This window comes from Dromaius novaehollandiae, chromosome 10 (genome assembly GCF_036370855.1).
Source record: "Dromaius novaehollandiae isolate bDroNov1 chromosome 10, bDroNov1.hap1, whole genome shotgun sequence".
Lineage (NCBI taxonomy): Eukaryota > Metazoa > Chordata > Aves > Casuariiformes > Dromaiidae > Dromaius > Dromaius novaehollandiae.
The window spans coordinates 20,721,049-20,744,000 of record NC_088107.1 but is presented as its reverse complement, the minus strand read 5'-3'; the positions used below and the strand labels follow the sequence as shown (position 1 = coordinate 20,744,000).

The 22,952-nt window shown below is 38.6% G+C and overlaps 1 protein-coding gene and 1 long non-coding RNA gene across 3 annotated transcripts in view; both read right to left on the bottom strand.

Annotated features, from left to right (window-relative positions):
- Window positions 1–1,349, bottom strand: part of LOC112991155 (uncharacterized) — a 47,155-nt gene extending 45,806 nt beyond the window's left edge. Inside the window, exon 1 of the long non-coding RNA XR_010390807.1 lies at window positions 1,192–1,349. This is a non-coding gene — a long non-coding RNA (uncharacterized LOC112991155). The remainder of the gene's footprint in view (window positions 1–1,191) is intronic.
- Window positions 1,350–14,614: 13,265 nt separating this feature from the next.
- RAB8B (RAB8B, member RAS oncogene family) overlaps window positions 14,615–22,952 on the bottom strand; it is a 28,115-nt gene continuing 19,777 nt past the window's right edge. Inside the window, exons 6-8 of one of the 2 annotated variants that reach the window (XM_026113387.2) lie at window positions 22,650–22,715; window positions 20,306–20,356; window positions 14,615–18,869 (exon numbers count right to left, since the gene is read on the bottom strand). In XM_026113387.2, coding sequence (XP_025969172.1) covers window positions 18,777–18,869; window positions 20,306–20,356; window positions 22,650–22,715 — 210 coding nt within the window. In that variant the 3' untranslated portion in view covers window positions 14,615–18,776. Of the gene's footprint in view, window positions 18,870–20,305; window positions 22,379–22,649; window positions 22,716–22,952 lie in introns of those variants that run through there. The other variant, XM_064517522.1, reaches the window with a different exon arrangement.

Genomic DNA, 22,952 nt, shown 5'->3' with positions numbered 1-22,952 from the left:
GAAAAGATGATGCACAAACTGCCCACAAAAATGACTTCAAAGATGAACCTGGAAGCTTAAATAGGCAGGACAGATTTCGGTCTAAACACGGGCTGGCATAAAAAATTAATCTATCATTACTTCTTAAATGAAACTGAGTTGACAGAATTTTTAAAACTATTCAGATCATAAGATCACATAATTTTCTAACTGATGCAAAGAGCCCCAAGGCTGGATTTACTGTATTTTCCCAACCTGTATTTGGCCTGAAGTTGGCTGCTCCTCTTTCAGGCATGAAAATATCATGCATCTAAAAGTCCATGATTTTTCAAGTTATATCTTGTAAAAAAACAAGCAATATTTTTACAAACAGTGGCTATCTTAGCTGCCAATTAAGTCATATCTTTTAAAAATCAAATCTGCAAGACTTCTGCACTATGCTAAGATGGTTATTATGAAAGTATTTGTCCAACAGCAGCCACTTGGTATTTAAAATGCCATCTGACATCTCAGCTGTTCAGAAGTCATGCATTAGTTCTTTTCTGTTGTTAGAACAGATAATGCTTAATAAGCAAAAAAAAAAAAAAAATCTCTATCACACGTTTATCCTATTGTGGAGAAAATAAGAGGCAACCAATACATCCTATGGACAGGCTGTGAACTATTCAATAGCCAGATCTGTACTGACTGGCCTGGAACTATCATGTCACTGTCTGCCCTTGTTTCCTCATCAAATATAGATGACCTTGGGTTGTAAAGTACTCTGAGTCTTCAGAATGGTGTTATATAAAAGCTACCATGTTAGAAGTTAAGCATACCAAGGTCAGAAATCTAATTATTGTTTTTCACTTCTCCCTTAAAATCAAACTAACAAAAAAACCTCTAAAAAACACTACCATAATTTTTTTTCATCTGGTAAAACCAGAAAAAAATTGCAGAATAGTCTTCAAACAAAAATTAATTTAAATTTCAAATTAAAAAATATTTTTAAAAAATTCTGATTCCCTTCATTGTAGAGGCACAGCAGTATTTAAAGTTTCCTTACCTCCAATTCATACCTAGCAGCCTCTATGGAACCTTTTTGCTCTTTTCATCAAGATAGTCTTCTCAGATAAGCATAAAACCCATAGACATACTACAGCCTAAGTGTTCTCAGCATTCCAAAATCCAGACAGGAAACAAAGATTATGAAAATAACAAAACAACATCAACCTGGAATGACAGGGCTTTAAACATGTGGACAGATGTGCCTTCTCCAAGCAGCTATGCTGATAGAAGAGGTTCTTGCCCATCAGCCCGATGCCAGCAGCTCAGCAGCATCCCTTGATAGAGGTTGCTTTTCCAATAATAGCCAGCTGAATTTGCCCACCGACTTTTACCTGTTTCATTGAAAAAAAGCCACATTAGATTAAGCAACAGGTGTTTGCTAAATTGGTAATTTCTTCTACAAGCACAGCTAAACCCAGAAGAGAACATCTGCCTTAGAGATTAATGTTTCTACAGTCTTGATTCAAACCAACATTGCCAATAACCTTCAATAAGTAGCAAGTTATGTCACCTCCTTTCCTTCGTATCTGTATCAATCCCAATCCCCTCTAATTTTCACCCCTTGCAGTCTTCATGGTTTAACTGTACTACTGGGAAAAAAAAGATTACATTATCTAACGAACGTCCAGCACATTCTGCATAAACACCCTCCTTAGGTCAGTTACTGCCTCACATTCCCTCCGGGTCAATCTCTGCTGACTCTGACAACTGATGCAAGTTTCACAATTGCTGATCTACAGATTAAAGATTTTCACTGTAAGGAAATAATATAGCAGCAAAGTTGAATAGAGTATCATTTTTATTTGCCTTTGATACATGTTAACATTTGAATAAGAGTGTTCTCAGTATTGTTTTATTACAGATAATTAATACTGTAATCTAGTTCAAATGACAATTTGAATAACACCTTTCAATTAACAGTCACGCAGTTTTGATGCTCTGAGTTCAAAATTAATACTTTGAAAACTCACAGATATAACAAAGTATTTCATTCATGAATTTTACCTCCACGCTTTTAATGACAGACACTGTTGTCTTTTATAAAGCTTGTTCCTCATATACATTAAGACACTGCTTTGCTCAGGAAGTGAGAAATGGGCTGCAGACAGCTACCCTTCATATTGAGAGGGAAAACAGAACCACTACCAACCCAACAGAAACCACCAGGCTAAATTTTCCTTCAGCTACATCACAGCAGAAATCCAGTTTCTTCTCTAATTATTATGCTTCATATCATGCTGATACTGAATCATGCAATCATGCTACCTTTAAAATAAAACTGGAAAATTCACGTTGTGCACTTTTACTCTTTCATTTACAACACAAACCAACCTACAACACAACAAAAACGTCTTCTAAATCTTGTGCACTGTAGGACTAAACGCAAAGTAAAAACACTGCAGCAGGTTTAAGCCACTTCAAAATAAATTTCTGTACACTTTCTGATCACATGGGATCAGAAAAGTACCTAAGCAATAGCTATTCTCTGATAACTTCAAAGGTATTTTACAGTTAGCAACAAAAGAATGCTGATACTCAATAAATGGGATTTTAAAAGCTCCATTTAAACTCTAAAATATTGCAACTATTTAAAACACGTAGCTATTCAAAAAGCATGTTCTTGGCTTATATTGGTATGATCTATGTTGACATGAATCTTAGATGCTAATTATTATGAACGAATCTGACAGTGACAACTTATGACAGGAAAGCACAGAAATCATTGTCCTGCTACTCCCACTTGTAACCCTCTCTAATTGCATGAAGTGCTCCTAGGAAATCCATACTACTTTTGAAAATGCAAGCACATCAAAATTATTGTCTTTTTTCGCTAATATTATATTATCAATTCACACTGCCAATGGCCCCTGAGCTGAAAAAGTCTAGAATCGCATGTTTTCTTGGCTCCTTAGCCACTATCATTTAATAAACCTATTTAAGTGTCACATTTTGAAATACTTCCCATGATATTTGTTTGTCATTCTCATGTGCACAACATTGCAGACCTATAGAAAGTCAAACATAATCAGAAACACAGGTGTAGTTAACACACTACTGTAATAAATCAAATCAATTTATAAAAGTTGCAATTCGCTCCTTCCTTTTAAATTGAATTGGCCACTTTGGAGACTCCAATAGCAGAAATTCAGCCTAAATAACTGAAGCCAGAATAGAAGTAAGAAAATCATTACTGAGCAGTTAGATGCCACAAGGGGTGTAGAGCTCTCTTCCATTTCCTTGTGACATAGGCAAACCCATGTCTTCGTGTTACAGTGCACCTATAATGCGGTTACACAATCTCAGGTCCAAACTCAAGAGCATTAATTTCCTGTGAGCAAAGAGGAATCCCATCGCAGAGGTGCCGCAGGGCCTGCCACGCTTCCTGCCTCCGACAAACGTTATCCCCCTGGGAGGAGGTTATCAAACTAGCAGCTGCCTGTTTTTCTTTTTTTCTTCAGAAATGAGAACTTACTTCTTATCACAGCTTATATAACAAATTTTGAAGTCAACGTGACACAACTTTGTAGTCCACAAATTGGCAGTCAGTCAGAAGATTATCCTACTAAAACTTAGGTACACTGGGCCACAATAAAAATTTTATTTTCACATTTCCTTCGCTATGTGAACAGTGAAGAGGCACAACACTCTTTGCAAAACTAAGTATATTTCAAAATTTGGTCAGGAAGCATAGAGTTCTGTATGTTTCATATATAATGCACAAAAAAAAACCCCAGACCTGAAGGATTACTTTCAATATTTTCACCTAGAAGTTATTGTCTTCTAAAAGCAAATATTAGCATCTGAAAAAGCCTATCAAATATAGAAGTAATTAAAAAAATAAACCTCTTAACTTTGGCTAAAATGCTGAAGAAAATGGAGTTGTATTGTTATCACATCTGTTGCAAAGGTTACTGTGTATTTACCCCCTCTGTTCTTGAAATATTGGGGTAGGTTGTTCCAATCTGAGCCTGAATGCCTCAGCTGTGGTAACTCCAGTTCCCCCTCTCACTTTCCATCCCTTCGCTCTCCTGGCTTCTCTGCCGCAGCACTTGCAAGTCTCCCCAGCTTCTTCCAAAGCTGTATTAACTCTGACTTCATCTCCTCCTCCTCCTCCTCGGGGGGGTCCAGGTCCCCCCAGGTCTTCTCTGCTTCCCCTCCGGAGCGGAGGAGGCAGCAGAAGACAGGGCTGCTCCGGAGCCACGCGCTCCTCCGGACGCTGGTCAACACGCGGGCGCTGATGAGCCGGCAGCCGCGGCCGGCCAGACATGATAACGCTTCTCCCCCAGCCGGGACTCTGCACCGCGGCTCTCCTCTCCTGGCCGCTCGCTAAACCTGCACGGACTTTAACTATTTGCCAGACTTTGTGGAAATCTGCCAATGGGTTTCAAAGATATTGGGGGTAAACTGAGAGCAGCACTTTTTCAGACATAACTGAAGATATTTTACAAGTATTATGGTTTGTGAAATAGTTAAGATAACTTTTTAAAGTAATAAAATTTTATACAATTCCAGAAGAAAATTGTAAATACTTATTCTTATGCATTGAACATATTTTAAAAATTCAGCATATGACTTAACTATGGGGTTTTTTTTAATCATGAATACAGTTTGGGACATAAAAAATCATAAAGACACTGTGAGGTTTCTATTATTAACCTGCAGAGAATATTTAAATCTTAATAACACTCCCACTTTATTTTACTTGCCTTGGTTTTTCTTCTATTTTAAAAAAGACCAACGTTCACTAGAAAATGTAAACGGGGCATAATCTGCCCCACAGACCTCTTTGAAGGAAGGCCATATTTATATGTTCTACATTTGGAAAATGCCAGATAATCAGACACATTAAAGGAAAGCAAAACCTGACACCTTGCACCAGTTTTGGCAGCCCACTCAATGAGTAAACATTTACAGAGAGACCTCACATCCACCACGCTTTAACTGAGCCCCACAAAAGCCCCCAGAGGACCTTGTGACGCGCACGCAAGACCCCTCCCCACGTTTGCCTGTCGGCTCCAGGGAAGCGGCAGGGCCGGCGGGGCGCGGGCCGGCCTCGCTTCTTCAGCAGGAACATCTGTGATGTGCTGGGCTCCTCAGATAAACCAGGAGTAACAACGCGATGGTGCCTTGAAAGCTCGGGGAGGCAAGGCGCTCCCCTAGCCAGTTATATATTTTGGCGGTGCCGGTTTTAGATTGTTTAATTACATTAAAAGCCTTTCTCGACCTTCCCGGAGGCTCAAGGCCTGCTCACCTTATAACCGACAACTGTAACTCCCTTACTGCACAGCTTTGGACAACTTATTTCTTTACTACCTTTTCTGAAACCTATAAAGTTTTTCTGTTATTAACCTAACTCATTTCACCTTGGCCATCCATATAAAAAGAAAAACTTTCCACCACGATGTGACAGCCACAGTTTCATGATACGGTCTCTCCCTCAAAGATGACTGTTGGACGGCAAATCAACAGCTGAATATTAGGCTGCCTTACATTATTCAAAGTAAGCAATTTTATTAATGAAAAGCATTCATGTAAATGCTAAGTTCTGTTGTGCCATTCTCTCTGCTTGAGCTATTAAAAAGGTGTCAAAACCATTTTGCAAAATTGATTTTGCAACCTTTCCTATTTCTGACCAAATAAACAGAAAAGTAATTAGTTATACTCGAAAATAATACCCACAACTTATACCCACTTCTTAATCAGCACGAGCTGTAACAACAGACTAGATTACCACGTAGCTTTTTAATGTGAAACTATGAAGCAAAAGTTTCCTGGTCAACTTTTAGCCTTTGCATTATATTATGCAAAATCATTTTCGTGGTACCCTATGACTAGAGCTGGATACATAAATGAGCCACTGTTAACCCTGTTCTTTACACTTGTTCGTACAGTCAAAGAGAACTATAGAGCAATTATCAGTGGATGAAAACTGCTATAACTCAACTGAAGTAATTCGTATTATAATTCACTTTAGCTGAGGATGCTTATCCAGATCTCAGGGGAAAAAAGGAAAAACACCCTCAAATAATTCTGCATAAAATTGCGACATTTTTATCAAATTAGGTCTCATTATCAAATTCAGTAAAATACATGTAAGCTAGCGTGAACTAAAAGCTTATGACAGTTTAAAAGAACAGAACTTTGAAATTTTGCATATTTTCATTAATGCACTCTTTTTCTTTGAACAAAATATGTATACTGCAGAATCTCAGAAAAAAAGTGAGGGTCCCCCAAAAGGAACCCCAAAAGTCTGATTCTTTTGTTTCCTTTTAAAACATAATTAACAACTTCTATTCAAAACAACATGCAAGACAAACTGTTTGTAATTCCAAAGAAGTCAAATGGCACCATCTAGTGACCCACGATCAGAAAATGAAGTCAGGAAGGTTGTTACTTCTTTTACTTCCTCACAATACCAGGCATTCAAATTTGGAAACAATAGCAAAAGGAAATGTAAAAATAAACATGAATTCTGGAACGCTTATTACGGAAAAAGGAAGTGAAAGCCAAGTATTAACTCAAGGGTTATTTTTCTACAAAACTATGTATTCGTAGTTTTTAGTACTTTATAATGTTTTGGGAGGATATGCAATATAAATTTAATAGTCACTGTACATACTACTGACTCAAATGTCTTCCTAGGAAAGCCAAATGCTTTTTAAGCTGTGGCAACAACAGCTAATTATGTAGTTATCTGGCAAGTAATGTTAACATATATAGGAGTCAAAATTTATTAATAAAAACTGGGTAACTTTGGATGCATCTAACTCATCACTGATATAACCAAGTAAAGCAGTGGCCCCTCTTTTCAACTAATAACACATCATTTTTGCATAGGCACCAGGTTCCTACGTGTTCATGTTCATCCATTCACATTTCCAGCAGACTGCTTAAAAGCTGCCAGCAGAAAAAATTTCTATGCTGTTTTTATAGAGCCAAACTTTACAGATTCTGTAAACATTGTGTACTTTTTATAAAGTCTTCAAAGAACTCATCCACAAGCAAGCTACAGACAAAAAAGAGTGTCTGCTACTCTTTATATTCTTTCTCTGTTTTTCTTAAACAAATGTACTGAAAGAAACTTAAAACTTAGTCGCATGACGTGTCTGAATTGCTTTTTTCTCAAAGTCATATGCCCTCTGGAGTACTATCAAAGGGGGTTTTTTCCTCTGGAAATTGCTGTACAAAGAGAGAAAGAGTGAAGGAGGCTGTGCAGTGGAGATTTTATAACCTTCAGGAATTTTTCACTCATGTTTTCTGCCTTGTTCTTTGCATTTATTAAACACACACAGAAAGCAAAGAACGGATTCCTGCTTTGCAAGCAAAATTAAGTCTCTAGCAACTAAAAAAAAAACATTAAAAGTGGGACAGGTTAAAATTACAGCATCAGAGAACTATCTATTTTTATATACTGAGAGAGTGAACCTTGTGAAGAACATTACAGTGTTCTTGCAGCCCTGTTCAGCTTCTCGCTTATTCATACTTCCAAGGGTAATAGATTATTCTATAACAGGGCAAGGAATACTAACTATTTCTAACAAAAAGAAAGATAAATAAGACAAACTGTGTATTGTGACCACGTCAAAAGCCATTAAGAAAAGCAACAGGCAGGAGCATTGGCACTGTCCTGTACTGCCGCAATCCTCAGCTGTTGCCCGCATACGCAGGAAAAGCGCAGAAGAGTCAGCTACTACCAAGCTACTACAGGCATGAATCATATTCCAAGAACTTTTGCATAAAATCTTTTGGTTAGTACTGCACTGGGTTAAGCTACTTAATTTTATCCACCATAATGTATGCAGCTGGTCCAGAATGAATCATTTCTCTATTTCTATGAATCAGCTCACCGCACAGATACCTATTTTAGCTATAGCAAAGCACAGAAACAGACACACGTTTCAAGAGGCTGCCCTTCCTCTTTTCAACCCGATTTCAGTTCAGGGTGAAAGTGCCGTCTGCAAGAACGGTCTTTGGCTGACACACGGTAACAACAGCCCTCTCCTCATCTGTCTGTCGAGAACACCAGCAGAGCTCACTCACAGCTTTTACAAAAAACGTATGAAAACTTTACTTGCATATACCTACGGATATTATTTATAACATAACAATGTCAGTTGCTTTAGATATCACGGAGACAAACACAGGGTAAGTCTACAGACTCCCATTCAAAATGATGTCTTTTTCTTAGCCCAATGTCAGCTAAAGATGCACTCTAATTAGACAGTCATAGGACTAAAAGAGCAAATGTTTCTGGTCACAAAAACAGTAAAATAAGGAAAACACAGATGGTAAAAAGCTCTGATTTATGTTAGAGTATTTTTGGATTCGAAAAATGTATATGAATACCCTGAAGGAAAAGGCATGTAAATAGTTACAAGAGAATACATGCACAAATATGCCTTTTTAAGAAGATGTCATCGTAATTTTTCTTTGAGTTGCACTAAACTTTAGACAAACTAATGCTTACCCACTAAATTAGTTTATATAATTACAGAGAGCTACATTAAACCCCTCCCTGAAAATAAAAGGATAAAAGATAATTTCTACCACTTAATGCCTAGTAATCAGGGACCACTTGCAGTTAATTCACTCACAGTTAAATTTTAGAACCCTGCATGCCTTCAGGCGAAAGTAGCATACGCTTTCATATGAGAACTCAGGTTTGAATGAAATTCATCTTGACTTGAATAAAGTTGGCATAAAATTTTAATAAGAATCCTAAAGATAGATTTTCTGAAATCTATACTTAAACCCATAAAAATACATCAGTGTGATATCATCACCCTTCCAATAGCTTATACGATTAAAATATTATACATATATATACATATACACATAAAGTCTTCCATGGACTATCTGTTGTTCCAGGAAATGTGCTAGGGGCTCTCTAAGAAGATGATGGAATAAACAAAGTCTCTGCTGACTGATGCAACCTCACACAAGTTTCATGCAGCCACACACAGATCACGTACCAGAAGACAGGAGGTGCTGCGGAGAATCCCCGCAAATATCCCCCATGCCTGGCCCCAGAGAGCCAGCCGGCATATTCACAAGAGAAAACACTCCACTCATGCTCCCAAAACCCAGGCCCGATACTAGAAAGCGGAAACAACCCCCCAAATGGACTAACCTCAGTAACTACTGCTTGAAATCTTTCCATGGGGCAGCAGAAATCTAATACTCAAAGTCAAAAGATTAAAAACTGAAGAATCTCCTCTTCCATTTCCATATTCCACCTTTGCAGGAAACTGGTTTCTCTATAGTGAACACTAGATAATCTTGATTTCATATTTTTATGAAAAACTTTCCATGTTTAAACTGAATTGGAATAGAATGTTATTGTACAGAGAAAATTAATAATGCCTTGGCTTCACCAAAGCCTTCCTAAAGGGATGTATAAAATGCAAAATATTCTACTCACAGATCAAGATCTCTAAGTATGAGGCACTCAAAAATATGAAGTTAAAAGACAGTTACCAAAAAAGTATAATAAAGGCACAAGCTAGGAGAAAATTAAAAAAGATTATACACTATGAAACAGACAAAAATCATAAAAGATATTTACTATTTGAATCCAGAAATCATGAAGAGTATAACATTTAACTTGCATTAAGTGGTAATTACATGATAAAGTAAGTATCACAGAGCGCTACAGAGCGCTATATGCCTAAACTGTGCATGCAATCTCAGGTCAGTGACGTAAGCTGTTGCTTTTGCACTCAACCCTATTTGCTCATCTGACATTTTATACAGCTGTCACAAGACAATTTATCATGATATAAGAGGCTACCATATGATACTGCAACCCACTTCTCAGCAACTTACCAGGCTCTGTCAACTTCGTGTTCTCATTTAGACAGAATTTAAATAAAGGGGAAAAACATTATAAAAGGTCAAAGTAAATATCTGATTCTATATCCTTAAGTAAAATGCACTTTGGAAAGTTTATTGGCATTTAATCAGTTTAATCTTTCTAGAAAGAGCTATGATGTCATATAGTGAAGAAAATTGGCAAGCAGTAATAACAATAAATCATGAAAACATCAAAATATATCATTGAAATTTAGTTTTCTCTAACTAAAACTAATTTTTAATGAAAAGCCATAATAAATGAAATCCAAGCTATTTAGTTCTAACTTGTCTTTCCTTCCCAGAGGTGGCCTTTATTATGGAAGATATAAGTTCATGAATTGATCCTTTTGTTAACCCTACTGGTTGTAATTGATCTCCACTTTGCATCATAGATTCAAATTTTAAAATTACAGTTTGGAAGTTTTATTAGTTGCCTTAAGGCTGCAACCACTGTATTTTCTATTATTAAACCCAGCTCTTGAGAAAGTATGTTGCCATAAGAGAACTGCTGATCTTGAATACCATTATCTATCTGTCCAGTATGGCTACGTATTTAAGGAATCTCCAGCAAATGGAAGATACCATATGACTTACTTTAAAAGTCTGTAGTAGGCAAATGGGGATAGTTCCTGGAGCAGAAGAGAAAACACCACTCCAGAGACGAGCACGTTTTTCTGTACTGATGCATTATGGCTGCCCCCAACTTGCACAGCAACAAGCCACACAAGGGAAGAAAGCAGCAGGAGAGCGGGCAGCAGAAGGACCTAGAATCAAAGAAGAAAAAAAGCAACTGTTCTTCCACTGTATTTCCCACTAGCATCTTAAATTTCTAATAAAGATCTCCATGAGGCAAATACATTAGTTAAGAGAGTAGGACAGTAGATGCCACAACAAAAATATATTATAAAGAAGAGTGCTTTTCCCCTGAAAAGAAACTGCTTTTTAATTTTAAGAATAATTTGACTAGCAATTTCATTTCTGATGTGGACAGGGTGGTTACAAATCAGTTAAAGAAGCCTGCTTACCCATGGAAACTGAACTACCGCAGAAAGAGGACGGATCAGCCTGATTACAGAGGAGCAGGACCAGCCTCTAGAAACATCTGCTTCCTGCTGTACCCGAGCTTCTTGGGAATACCTGCCAGGTACCGAAAATGAACCAACGGCAACATGGAACAGATTTAAAAATGCGTATGAAAAAAAGAGGGCATGTTTGAACGTTAGAGGCAGAACCAGGCCAAGCCCGTGAGGAGGGACCATGGAGCAAGGAGGGACCATGGCGCGAGGAAGGACCACGGTGCGAGGAAGGACCACAGTGTGCAGAACGTTCATGGTGTGAGGAGGCACCATGGCGTGAGGAGAGACCACGGGGTGAGGAGGGACCATGGCATGAGGAGGGGCCACGGTGTGAAAAAGGACCATGGCATGAGGAGGGACCATTGCGCGAGGAAAGACCATGGTGTGAGGAAGGACCGTGGCGTGAAGAGAGACCACAGCGTGAGGAGGGACCGTGGCATGAGGACACCACACTGTGAGGAGAAACCATGGCGCAAGGAGGGACCACAGTGTGAGGAAGGACCGTTGGCGCGGGGTTTCCCCTAGTCCCGCCACCCGCCTGCTCCCATTCAGGGCCAGCGGGGGCGCCCGGCCCCGGCCCCGGCCCCAGCCCCGGCCCCGGCCCCGGCCCCGGCCCGACGCGAGCTCCCTGCCCCTGCTGCAGCCGCTGCCCGGCACCGTGGGCTCCGCGCGGGAAGTCCGCGGCTCCCCCAACGGCTGCCGCTGGCGCGAGGCGCGACGCCACCTCACAGGCGCAGCGGCTGCCAGGGCCCGGCGGGGACGAAGGGCGGCGGGGACACCCGGGCAGGCCCCGGGGGGGGGCAGGGGGGGGCTCTCGCAGAAGGGCAGGTTACCGGATGGCCCCGGCTGCGAGAGAAGCGCAGGACTAACCGAGAGCACGGAGAAACAGCCCCCGCACTGTACGTACAGTTGTATTTTTTTTCCTTGACATGGATACTGTACCTGAAGCATAATGGAGCAGCTTGGCTAAACCAGGCTTGGGAGTCAAGGAAGAGTTAACTAAATTACTTCAGGAATATTCCTGAAGGACAGCACAGCCCCAGCCCCAGCCCCAGCCCTTGCACAGACAGCTGTTTAGGCATAACATCAAGTGCTTTTATCAGTGCTATGTTGGAAACACTAGTTAAGATACACACAGTTGCCTTTTCCCCTTCTATTTTATTGGTTCAGAGCATAAATGTGAATTGTACAAAGCTGTCGCACGCCAGGTGAAGAAGTGTGGAAGCAGCGCGCAGCAGCGTTACACAAGCAGTCCACGGCTAGAACTTGCTTGGGCATCTTGAAACAACTCCATCCTTCATCAAGAATATATACCAGAGCTAGTTAGTTATGCTGCCTGAAAAAAAAGAAGAAAAGAGCCTTGAAAAATAATTAAACATTCAACTTCCCTTATTAAACAAAAAAAAAACGTTATTAACCCAACCACAAGTGAAGTGGAAGTTCTTAATTGGGTGAAGATGGCAGCTTCGCTTTACAGATGAGCACATTGCCAACTGGTCCAGCCCAAGGAATTTATGTGCATGAAACAGTGCCGCAAACAGCACAAACGGTGAACGCAGCAGTTAGGAAAGGTGCCGGCTGGGCAATTCTGGAGCCTGCCCTTGTGTGTCACAAGGTAAGTTCAGAGCAGTGTAATCTCTTTTGTGCCGCTAAAGCGTTAAAACCAAGGTGGAAAGGTTAGTATACGCAATGGTAAAGCTCCCCTGAGAAATCAGAAAACATTTTAGGAACAAGTTCACCTGACTTACTAACTCAGTCTCGGAGAGCACTGCCTAGCATGAGGCTTTTGGATTGGTAGCCCTGCATCATGGACAATCATTTTTTAAAAAGGAAAAGTCACAATTGCAAGAGGTCATCTCAAAACTGTCTGCTCCAGGAAGTTAAGACTAAATAGGGTGAAATTCTCAACACTTACTGCATGTTTACAACTTTTCTTCACTTTGAAGATAGTGCACTGCGTTCAGTAGCAGAGTTCACAAGCTACAAGTGCCTTCACAATCCATTCAATGTGTACCAGTTCCCCAGGTGAGCAACATGAGTACATCCCACTTCACTTAGTTTTATTTTGCAGATTGAAAGAAAATAATTATTTACCAAACTTGTGCTCATAGGAATTTATGCAACATTTGATCATACCAGAAGCTTAATGCTGATGTGCTCTGCTGAAGATAGTGAGGACAAAAAAAGGAGCAAGAAACTGCAACATCCTAGAGGGCTGAGAAATTGTCTCTTCAGCATATGATCATATTTTGCATTCCCTGCCCTTTCTTCAAACCTCTAGATAGCAAGAACAACATTAAGCACTGAAACTTGTAAAAACCTCATTTATGTATCTCTTGCAGATTAGAGTTGTTTCTAAAGATAGATTATTTTGAAATCTTATGTGATATTAGTGACCTTGGTATAGCTCAAGAAGCTTAAAAAACACTAGTCAACTAAGTTGGAAAAGGAATTATTTAGAAAAAGGCAATTCACCAGGTTATAAAAGCTGGATAGGCTCTACACATGTACAATAATTTGCTTCTCATCTACAAATATGCTAGCACTATTTTTTATGATAATACCGTGTCTGCACCAAAAAATAGATCAAGGAACTTTAACAAATCACCATTTTTAGCACTGTAAATATTCTTGCCACTTCCATTTGATACATGAGGAATATAAATACATTTAAGACATTACTGGTGCAGATGCATGCCACTAACTTCTGAGAGAACTGAATTTAAGGACTCAGCTTTTAGGACTGCTGAGCATCTAAAACCAGTTCAGACCACAACGATCTACAAGTTAAAGTTTAGTCCTGAAGCAGTAATCTGAAAAACAACAAAAACAAAAACACACACACGGGTGTTACAGAACAAGAATGTAGCTCTAGCTTGCTCTTAATGAAGGTAAAGAGACTACATATCCTTTCAGCTAAATGCAGTTTACTAGAGGAAAATGTGAAAAGCAAGAATTTCAGAAGCGGCTTGTTACCCATGCTGAAGCACCTTTCCTGCGTATTCCTTAGGGTATCCATGTGGGTCTTGCAACCATGAAGCTGCTTTTGTCTCGAGTAAACCAAGCCATTCTCTCCTTAGTTTCTCTAATTTTTACACCAGTCATCTGAGTTACTGCCAAGCCACACTAATTTCTAAGTCAAGAACTGCTGTAAATGTAATTGCCAACAAATACTTGTCGAATCCCTCAGTGTAGAAGGAGGCTGGGCAAACAATATTTGCTGTATTAGTTCATTATACTTGTGCCTCAGGTTACTTAAAAGTCATAAGATCTTACCCTTCACACACATATACATATATAAATCAGAGTTAACAACTTAAGTGACTAGATAATTCTTTGACAAACCGGAGATTGTGTCTCACTATCTTTATGGAGCCTAAGGTCATCTGAATAATATACTTGGATCTTATTTCTAGGCTAAGTAATCACTACAGGAGTACAGGATATTTCAGGAGAAATCTGAAGAATATTCATGTTTAGGAATAAGCAAAACCATTCAAAAAAACAAAACAAAACCCCTGTGACTTGGCACTGAAGTTAAGCAAAGCTTTACTGATGCAGTTCAGCTGGACCCCTTTCCACATCAGATGTACCGGAAATAGCTGGAAATGCTAACTGTATAAAAACTACATGGAATATTTCATACAAAATACTCCAAATACTTTTCATTATGTAACTTTTATTTGAGACACGTTGTAAAAAAGTTTGCATGGAATAATAAAACCACTGAGTTTGTTGTTTTGGGGGAGTTTGGGATATTTTTGTCTATACATATTATCAATACACAATTAATGATTAGGTTTACAAGTTAATGACATAGCCAGTTCACTTTATCTGCAGGAGCTTTTCATATTACACCTTTAGAGCAGAGATAAAATGTGCTTAAACACACATGGTAGAACAATCCTATTTCAAAATTAAGCATTTTTTTCAAGGGCTATACTTTTTAGTCTGAATTTAGTAGCTATATAACATTAAAATAATTGTAATTGAAGTTTTATTTGAAAAATGTTTGTAAGGCCATAGGAATACACTAAAATACTTAAATTCACTGGAAATAAAATTAATGGAAATCCTGCTTTTGTGGCAGGGAGAAATACAAGTTTTATTTATAAGAACAAGAGTGGCACAAGCAGTTCAGTGAACGGAGGAAAAAATGACCTATCATCTACAGGCTAAACCTTAGTAAGTTTAACTTTGCAAAATTTCAGTTACATTTATATATAAACAGATAACAGATGCATTTCCACAAATAACACACTTATGCATTTTACATATTATTCATGTAGCTTTCAAATCATTATCCATTCACAATTTTTAACACAGTATGTGTATTCCAGACTATTTTCAACTGCAAAAACGATTGACTTGATTCACTTGACTTTAGCAGACCAGGAGGGGAAATGTACTTGTGAAATACATTTTGCTTAAAAAAACACCAAAAAACAACCTGCATGTCTGAAAAACCAATTAGCATTTCTGAGAACCCTCCCCTGCCGCCCCCCCCCCCCCCAAGTGAGTTGCATTAGGTTTCATGAGTGGTTTATGTTTTAACAATAATACAATAATAGAACATCAGGACAATTAATAACTAAATCAGATATTCTGTATCTACTCAACAAAAACACTTTGCGCATGTTTTGCTGAGCACAGACTGAAAGCTAAGGTTGAGAAGCACTGAGACCATTTTTTCTTTTGTTTTTTAAACCATTTAGGAAAAAACTTGGTCAAGATACATTGCACAGACATGGGGCAGAGGGAAAGGTTTCATAAAAATAGAAATCAACAGCATAAACGGCAGCTTTGTTTTATCAAAATCCACCAAAAAAGTCTGCCTTTCCTAAAAAGTTGATGACAATTTTTGGAGCAAGACAGAAATACATTTGCTGCTTAATGAATAATAACTGCAATTACATTTGCTGCTTAATGAATAATAATTGCATGACTTTCATTCTAATGTCCATTAGAATAGTAGCTAGTTGACTGAGGTATAGTTAAGAGTCCTTCAAAGTTCAGATTATATAGTCTTGAGCAAAGCTGCAACAAAGACTGCACAAAACGATCATACTGCTATCAGAAAAGCCTGTAGTACCCAGTATCTGATGCCTAGGCAGAACATATCATTTATCATCTTCCACTTGCCTAAAGCAAAATATAGCTTAAAAAGTTCCCAGTAAAACATACAATTGATTTGCACGCTAAGATACAGCACATTTTTCAATGCCTGACAATCCAGACTGTACACAGAAAGAGGTCTATACTGACCAAAAATTAGCACACTGGTAAGGTGCAGCCACTCAGCCATTTAATACTGTTGGAGAACATGGGTGGGAGCAAAACAAGACAAAACAAGAGAGGAGGAGAGAAATCTGCATTTTACCTTATCCATAAGACATGAAATTAGATTTCTTCAGTTTCAGCAGGGGACAACAAAATTGCACTAAGTTCTTCTACAAATAGAAAAAGATTAACTTTACATGAACATTAAGCAAAGGGAAATACTGACTGCATTATTTTATCATGCATAAAGTGAATTTCCTATGGTCTTACCTCACATTTATGTACAGTTTAGCATAGCTAAATGTAAGAAAATAGCAAGTTTTTTTGTTTGTTTTAAATACAGAGCAGATACCCCCATTCGCTGCTGCTTCAAGAAGCACTTCATAGACTCTACTACTTACAGGCTCTTTCAAAGGGAAGTTCATGGAGACTAATATTGAAGGTACATTTAGCTACACAGATAGGACAGGAAAAACAATACAAAGCATTCTGTAAACGTTGCCAAACGCAGAACATGTCAGTTTTGGTTTGCAAACAACCCCTGAGATAAAAATCAAAGTATTACGACACCAAATAAGTCAGAGGTAAATTACTGAAAATAAACAACATTCATAATTGGTGTCACAACACTTTCTGTATAGAAAGCACTTTTTTTTTTAAACCATACAGAAAACATAACTGCTTTAGCCTGTCCAAGAAAAACATCAAGGGCAGACAACAGAGCAGTTAGGGTTGCTTTGTTTTTCCACTAAACCTTGTTGCCATGAAGATTTTTCTGTTTTAGTGCAGCAACAGCAAGTTGCGAGAGTCACAATCTAGTTACAACCACCACTTCAATTAAACTACATGTGGGGACAGGTTGATAGAAAGCCACTTAAAACTTTATAACTTTATGGAACCTGCTACTAATAAAGCTTTTCAAATCAAAAGTCTTTAAATTTAATGCTATTGGCCCATTCTCTTTCAAAATATTTACAGCAGACCCAGAGATGAAAAATTCAGTACCCAACGCCACGAACTGGAGCAGAGCTATTCTGTGGTAACAACCAACTCACTGATTGCTACTCTAGACAACATAGTGGAGCAAAAGCAAGCACGTCAGAGACCTTACTTTGACAACAACAGAATCCACCTATCCCCTACTAACAAACAAGCTGGACACAAACCTGTAGGTAAAGCTTACAATGGTCCAAGTTTGGCACATCAACAGAAACTAAAGCACCTGTTTTAATTACTCAGGAAAATTTTCAGAACACATTTAAAAAAGTGGTAAAACAAAGATTAGGTTATACAACGCTCAATTGAGTAGAAAGGCAACTAAGTTTCAACTCTGCTTCTAACAGGCTAGGTCACTGTACCAGTTTTTGATGATAAAATAATTTGACAGTTTGAGCAGACCAAAGAGGGCTTCACACATTCAACATTAACTGCAGAACAAATACTACATTATAACCCTAGCGTGACCCTTTCCTTAGTGGCAGAACTTGATAAACTTTAGCAACTGCACAGGAAGCTAGTTTTTGTATGCCTCTGTTGTCAAGGGTCGATGCTTACAGACCTTAACAGACTATCCTTAGAATTACAGTACAAATGGAAGTCACCTTTAGAAACAGTCATTTCTGAACAAATGAATCCACAAAGAGGTTACTCAAAACTCATGCATTCAATTTCCGCAAGCCACTTAAGTGATAGCGATGAGGCCAATTTGTGATGACGATTTCGACTCCAGAGTGTACTTCCTCATCAGGAGCAAAAAAAGGTGCAGACAGTTTGAGCTAACAAAGGGAAGTTAAGTGAGGAAAGACACTGTGTTTATTCAAATAACTGAAAGGTGCATCTGTGAATCAGACAGTGACTGGCAATTCAGAACACAACTTTGCTAAGTCTGGAAAAGAAAGAAAAGCAACATACTACATTCAGAATAGAAGCCACAGCTTCTGCATAAACAGATTTGTGCATCTAAGAAAAAAACATACAAATTGTTAAATGCCAATTGTTCCTATAATACTCATCACTAGAGTGTCAACATCCATACTGCAGTCATAGCCACATGTATACAGCAAAGACTAGTGGAAATAAGACTTAATCTGTTCCTGGCTCTTCTGCTTTAAAATAATAAATTTGTTAAAAAAAGAAAATCCTGCACAAATCTGTTAAGAATCTTTCTTACAAGTCAAACTGTGCAAATACAAATGTAAGATTGTGCTGTAACAGGCAATAAGAGGCTAATATGGATGTGCAAAGTTAAAAGAAACATAGCAGCTTTTGCAACAGGCAATAAAACAGAAAGTAAAAAAGGAAAACAAGTTAACTCTTGCATTTGTGTCTCCACTTCATAGCTTCCATATCTGAGAAAGAGGAGCCTGACAGGTCAATAGGCTTAGTGAGCAAAATCCACTTGGTATTTTGTGTATCGCAGTCTACGTTCAATGGAGCTCTCAGCAGCAGCTTGGTGGTATTATTTCTGAGGCTTTGTGACCCTGTGCTTTCAGAGAAGCAGAAAAGGTTCTAAGTGTGCTGCAGTCTATCATTAGAAGTTCATCAAAGTAGCGTGCATCGAAAGAAGCTGCTCTTCTTAGATCGATTTTCTGTTATTTTTACTGGCCCACCTGCCCCTGATGAACTGTTGTCATTCTGAAAAAGAAAAGAACATCAACATCACAAAATGCAGGAAAAAGCTTTTCTAATTTCCCTCCACATCCTCTCCCTTACCAAGCAATAATCAGAGCTGTTTGCTCTAACTTGAGCTCCTCAGTTATCCAGACTCTGTTAATCCCTTGATAAAACTGCCTGCTTTTAAAGGAACTTATCTAACAGTCCAAATCTCAAGAATTAACTCAAGGACTGCACAATCTGAAGTTTAATAAAGCAAGGATCACATTGTTACAGTTAGAAAAAAATGCACCAATTTCAGGTTGCACTACATTTAGTGTTCACAAAATAAAGAAAAACTGCACACTAATGTGTGTTTGCATTAAAGTACCCACTTAAGTAGAGAACAGGTATACACCCATCTGCTTAAGATCTGACTAAAAGCAGAGGTGGGTTCTAGCATCTACCCTACTGAATGGCTCAACCACAAAATCTACTGTTTTTCTGAAGGTTCTTTTACTAGAAAGTGGCAAACCCATTCGCCTAACAAGATCTGCATCACTAAATTCTTGTTCACTGGCAATGGCAACTTCACTGATTGCATCAGTCAATTAGTCTGGCCAAATGTTTGCACAAGTGCTTAAGAAATTAACAACCACGTTTGGCACCAACTGCATTTTGCGTCTCCTTCTACAAAAGAAATACTTTAAAGTAATAAAGTAAACGAAGGCATATTCTCCAAACCTCATTTAAAGCTAACAAACAACTGTTAAGAGCAGCAATGCTTCCTACATCTGGAACCACATATGCTGAAGAACGGCTTCATTAAATCAAAGCTACAGGTTATATTATGAATTAAAAACAGATGAAGCATGTCACAGAATCGCAGAAATGTTCGAAAGGCCTCTGGAGATCATCTAGTTCAACCCCTCACTTGAGGCAGAACTGTCACTAACACTAGATCAGGTCAGCTACAGCTCTGTCTAGCTGAGCTTCGGAAACTTCCACGGAAATGGATTCACAACCCTCTAGGCAACCTATTCCAGGGCTGCACTAGCCTCATTAGTGATTTGCCTCCTGCTGCCCACGCCCAACCCAAACCTCCCAAGCAGCAAATTGTGGCTTTGCTACAGCTCCGTTGCTCTAGGCGCTTGCCCATCCTAAGAACTCTCCAGTGGAGACTCTCCAGATCATCAACCAACATCCTTCCTGGATCGAGATGCTCAAAACTGGATGCAGTAGTCCAGCAGCAACAAGTAGAGGGAGGCAACAACTTCCTTTGCTCTGAGGGCCCAGTTTCTTCTAATGTAGCCCAGTATGCAATTAACATTTTTTGCGATGATAAAAAACTGTTCACTCAAATATAAACTAGCAGCCACTGTATCACCACAAGCTTTTAGGTAGGGCCACTACTCAGCTAGTTCTTATAACTGGTTGTGTCAATTAATAAAGATTGTATGCCAATTGGGAATACAAACCATTTTTCTGTTGAGCTTTGTCATAATGTCCCGTGCAAGTGTGAAAAACGCCTGGCAAGGGGAGAGAGGGAAAAAAAAAGTCACAAGACACATTAGAGACAAGATAGATTTGGAGTAGTCAGATACATTAACAATACTGTATTCTGTAGGCCACTGCTAGCACTTCAAGTTGCAACGCACTCTGTGTACAATACTTACCTACACTGCAATAAGCATGCTTAAAAAAGTAAAATAAAAATAAAATCCTGTTTTAGTCTCCTTCTCTCGAAACTTTGAAGCAAGTGAACGGCCTTTCCCATTGAATAGCTCTTGAACAAAAACAACTGCTGAATGGAAGGCTGTTTACACAGCATTGTGATTCAAATATGCAGCATATATTTGCCCCCCACTCTTTTTTTTTTTTTTTTAAACCAAACTATATATTGTGCATTGCAACTAGAAACCTACAGAGAGCTTTGAGGCTGTTATGTCCAGGAATTCACATCAAGGTCAGCACTTTCTTTCTGTCCTCCAAAACTGCTGCACTTGGGCTAACTACAACCCTGTTTATGCTTCTAACAATCTTAAAACCACTTTGGCAAATTGCATCATTTCCAACTTCACAGCACAAAGAAGCAGAGAAATTTCTGTAGCAGGAAAAGGCTGCAATTCTCTAGAAGCAGGGAGAAACGAGATTTTAGGGATAAATCTGAAGATATCAGTACTTGAAGGACAGTTCCAGAATGGAAAGTGGTAAGCATTTTCCCCCTCACTGCATTTTGAATATATCCAAAGGAAAAAAAAAAAAAAGAAGAAAGAAAAAAATTACTATTGTATTAGTCTCCACAAGTTAAACATTTGGTGGAAATAAGATTAAATCATTTCTGGCAGAGTACCTACACCAGCTGCATTCTTTCTATGCTTTCGTCCCAATTCATGTGACGATCTTTAAAAATATTCAGACAGCCAAATGTTTTGGAATATGCACGAATTAATTTTGTGCATTTAACGACCTACAGGAGTTACAATGAAATTGCAGGGCATGTCATGAGGCAGCAAGTCAACCATCTGGACGAATTAATTAAGATGGTATGCACTTCTGATTGGGAGCCTATTGCTATCCATCACTGGTATTAGTTGCTAATGTTCACACTTCCACTGCCTGCTGTAAGAATCACAGGGATACTGTGAAAATGAGGTCAAACACTACTGCAGATGCAGCACAATTCAAATAAATTCATCCCAACTATGAACCAACCATTGTATCACAACCTTCCTGCAATGAAATAAAAGGCTAAGTGCCAGTTTAGTGGGCACAGTATCAGGCATGCTATTTTACAGTAACAGTTTCTTTAGTTTCTAGTTAATATATTAGCTGCACGATCTGAATTCAGTATGCATCTGGAACACTTCTAAGAAGTATCCCAAAGATACACTTGGAAAGGCTTTTAGACCATTAGCCTCAGGAACACCGTTTAAGAACAAACCTGCCTTATTTGAATGAACTGAACGGCATTTCTGCACTGCTTAACCCCAGCCTTAAAACTATTATGACATATATTTCTAAGATTAACATCTCATGTGTGATTTAGTACATTCACAAGATTTTGAATCAGCTCACACTTCAATCCTTTTGAGGGCTTCTTAATGTAACTGCCTTCTGATAGCATGTTTTACTGTCCACCTTTTTCACAGAGTTAACATCCTCCCCCCATCCTCTGTAAGACTACAAGTGTGATTCATGGTAAGACAGACTTGAGCTGAGCCACTCTTCCTTCCGATTCCATTTCCTTACACTCTCATAAATAGGGTCTGGCATCTTTTTGCACAAAGTTTATTTGCAGGAAAACAGATTGCAAATCTACAGACAGTATTATAAGCTTTCTTCCTCCTCTGACATCAACTTATGACAGTCTACACTGATGTTCCAGTTTAAAATGCAAATCTTAAGTCTCATCTGCATAGACATATTTAGTAGTAACCTGAAGTCTCCTTGACATAGTAACATGTTATTCAGAAAGTAAAGAATCTTGAATCCAGTTTCCTGCAGGAAGCGTTGTTTTAACATCACACCTACTCCTTGCCCAAAAGCACCTGTAATTTAAGCAGCAAGACAAAGAGGTCTAAAGAATCTGTTTGCCACAGTAATAGCAAAGCACTCTTAACACTCGTCTAAAAAGTATTCCAGATATTACCAGCAAACAAGCCATCCTGGGTTTTACAATAGCTATTTAAATAGAACACGACTGGAGTTGTCACTTCAAGTTTCAGATCAGGTCAGAGAGTCCGGCAGTTACAGATCACATAACATGCCTCCAAAGTAGTACTTCAGGAAACACAGCCAACTGTAACACCCATCTCTTACCTCTTCCACATTTATGCTGGATTTTGCACTCGTCTCCAAAAATTTGATTCCATAATCAATTGCTAACTGGAAGAGAGGTTAAAGTTTTTCAGTGTATTTAAAAGTTCCTTTGCAAAAGAGATGTTTACACAGGTTCATAACAGAACAGGGACTCTATGATGCTTAACAAAAAAAGCTTCATTTGTCTGCTTTCTCTCACAAAAACATTAATGTTACTGGACAATTAGACAAAATATTCCAACAGGCCAAATCCTCATGTAAATTCAAAACTCACAAAAAACATTAATTGCTCACAGAATAACT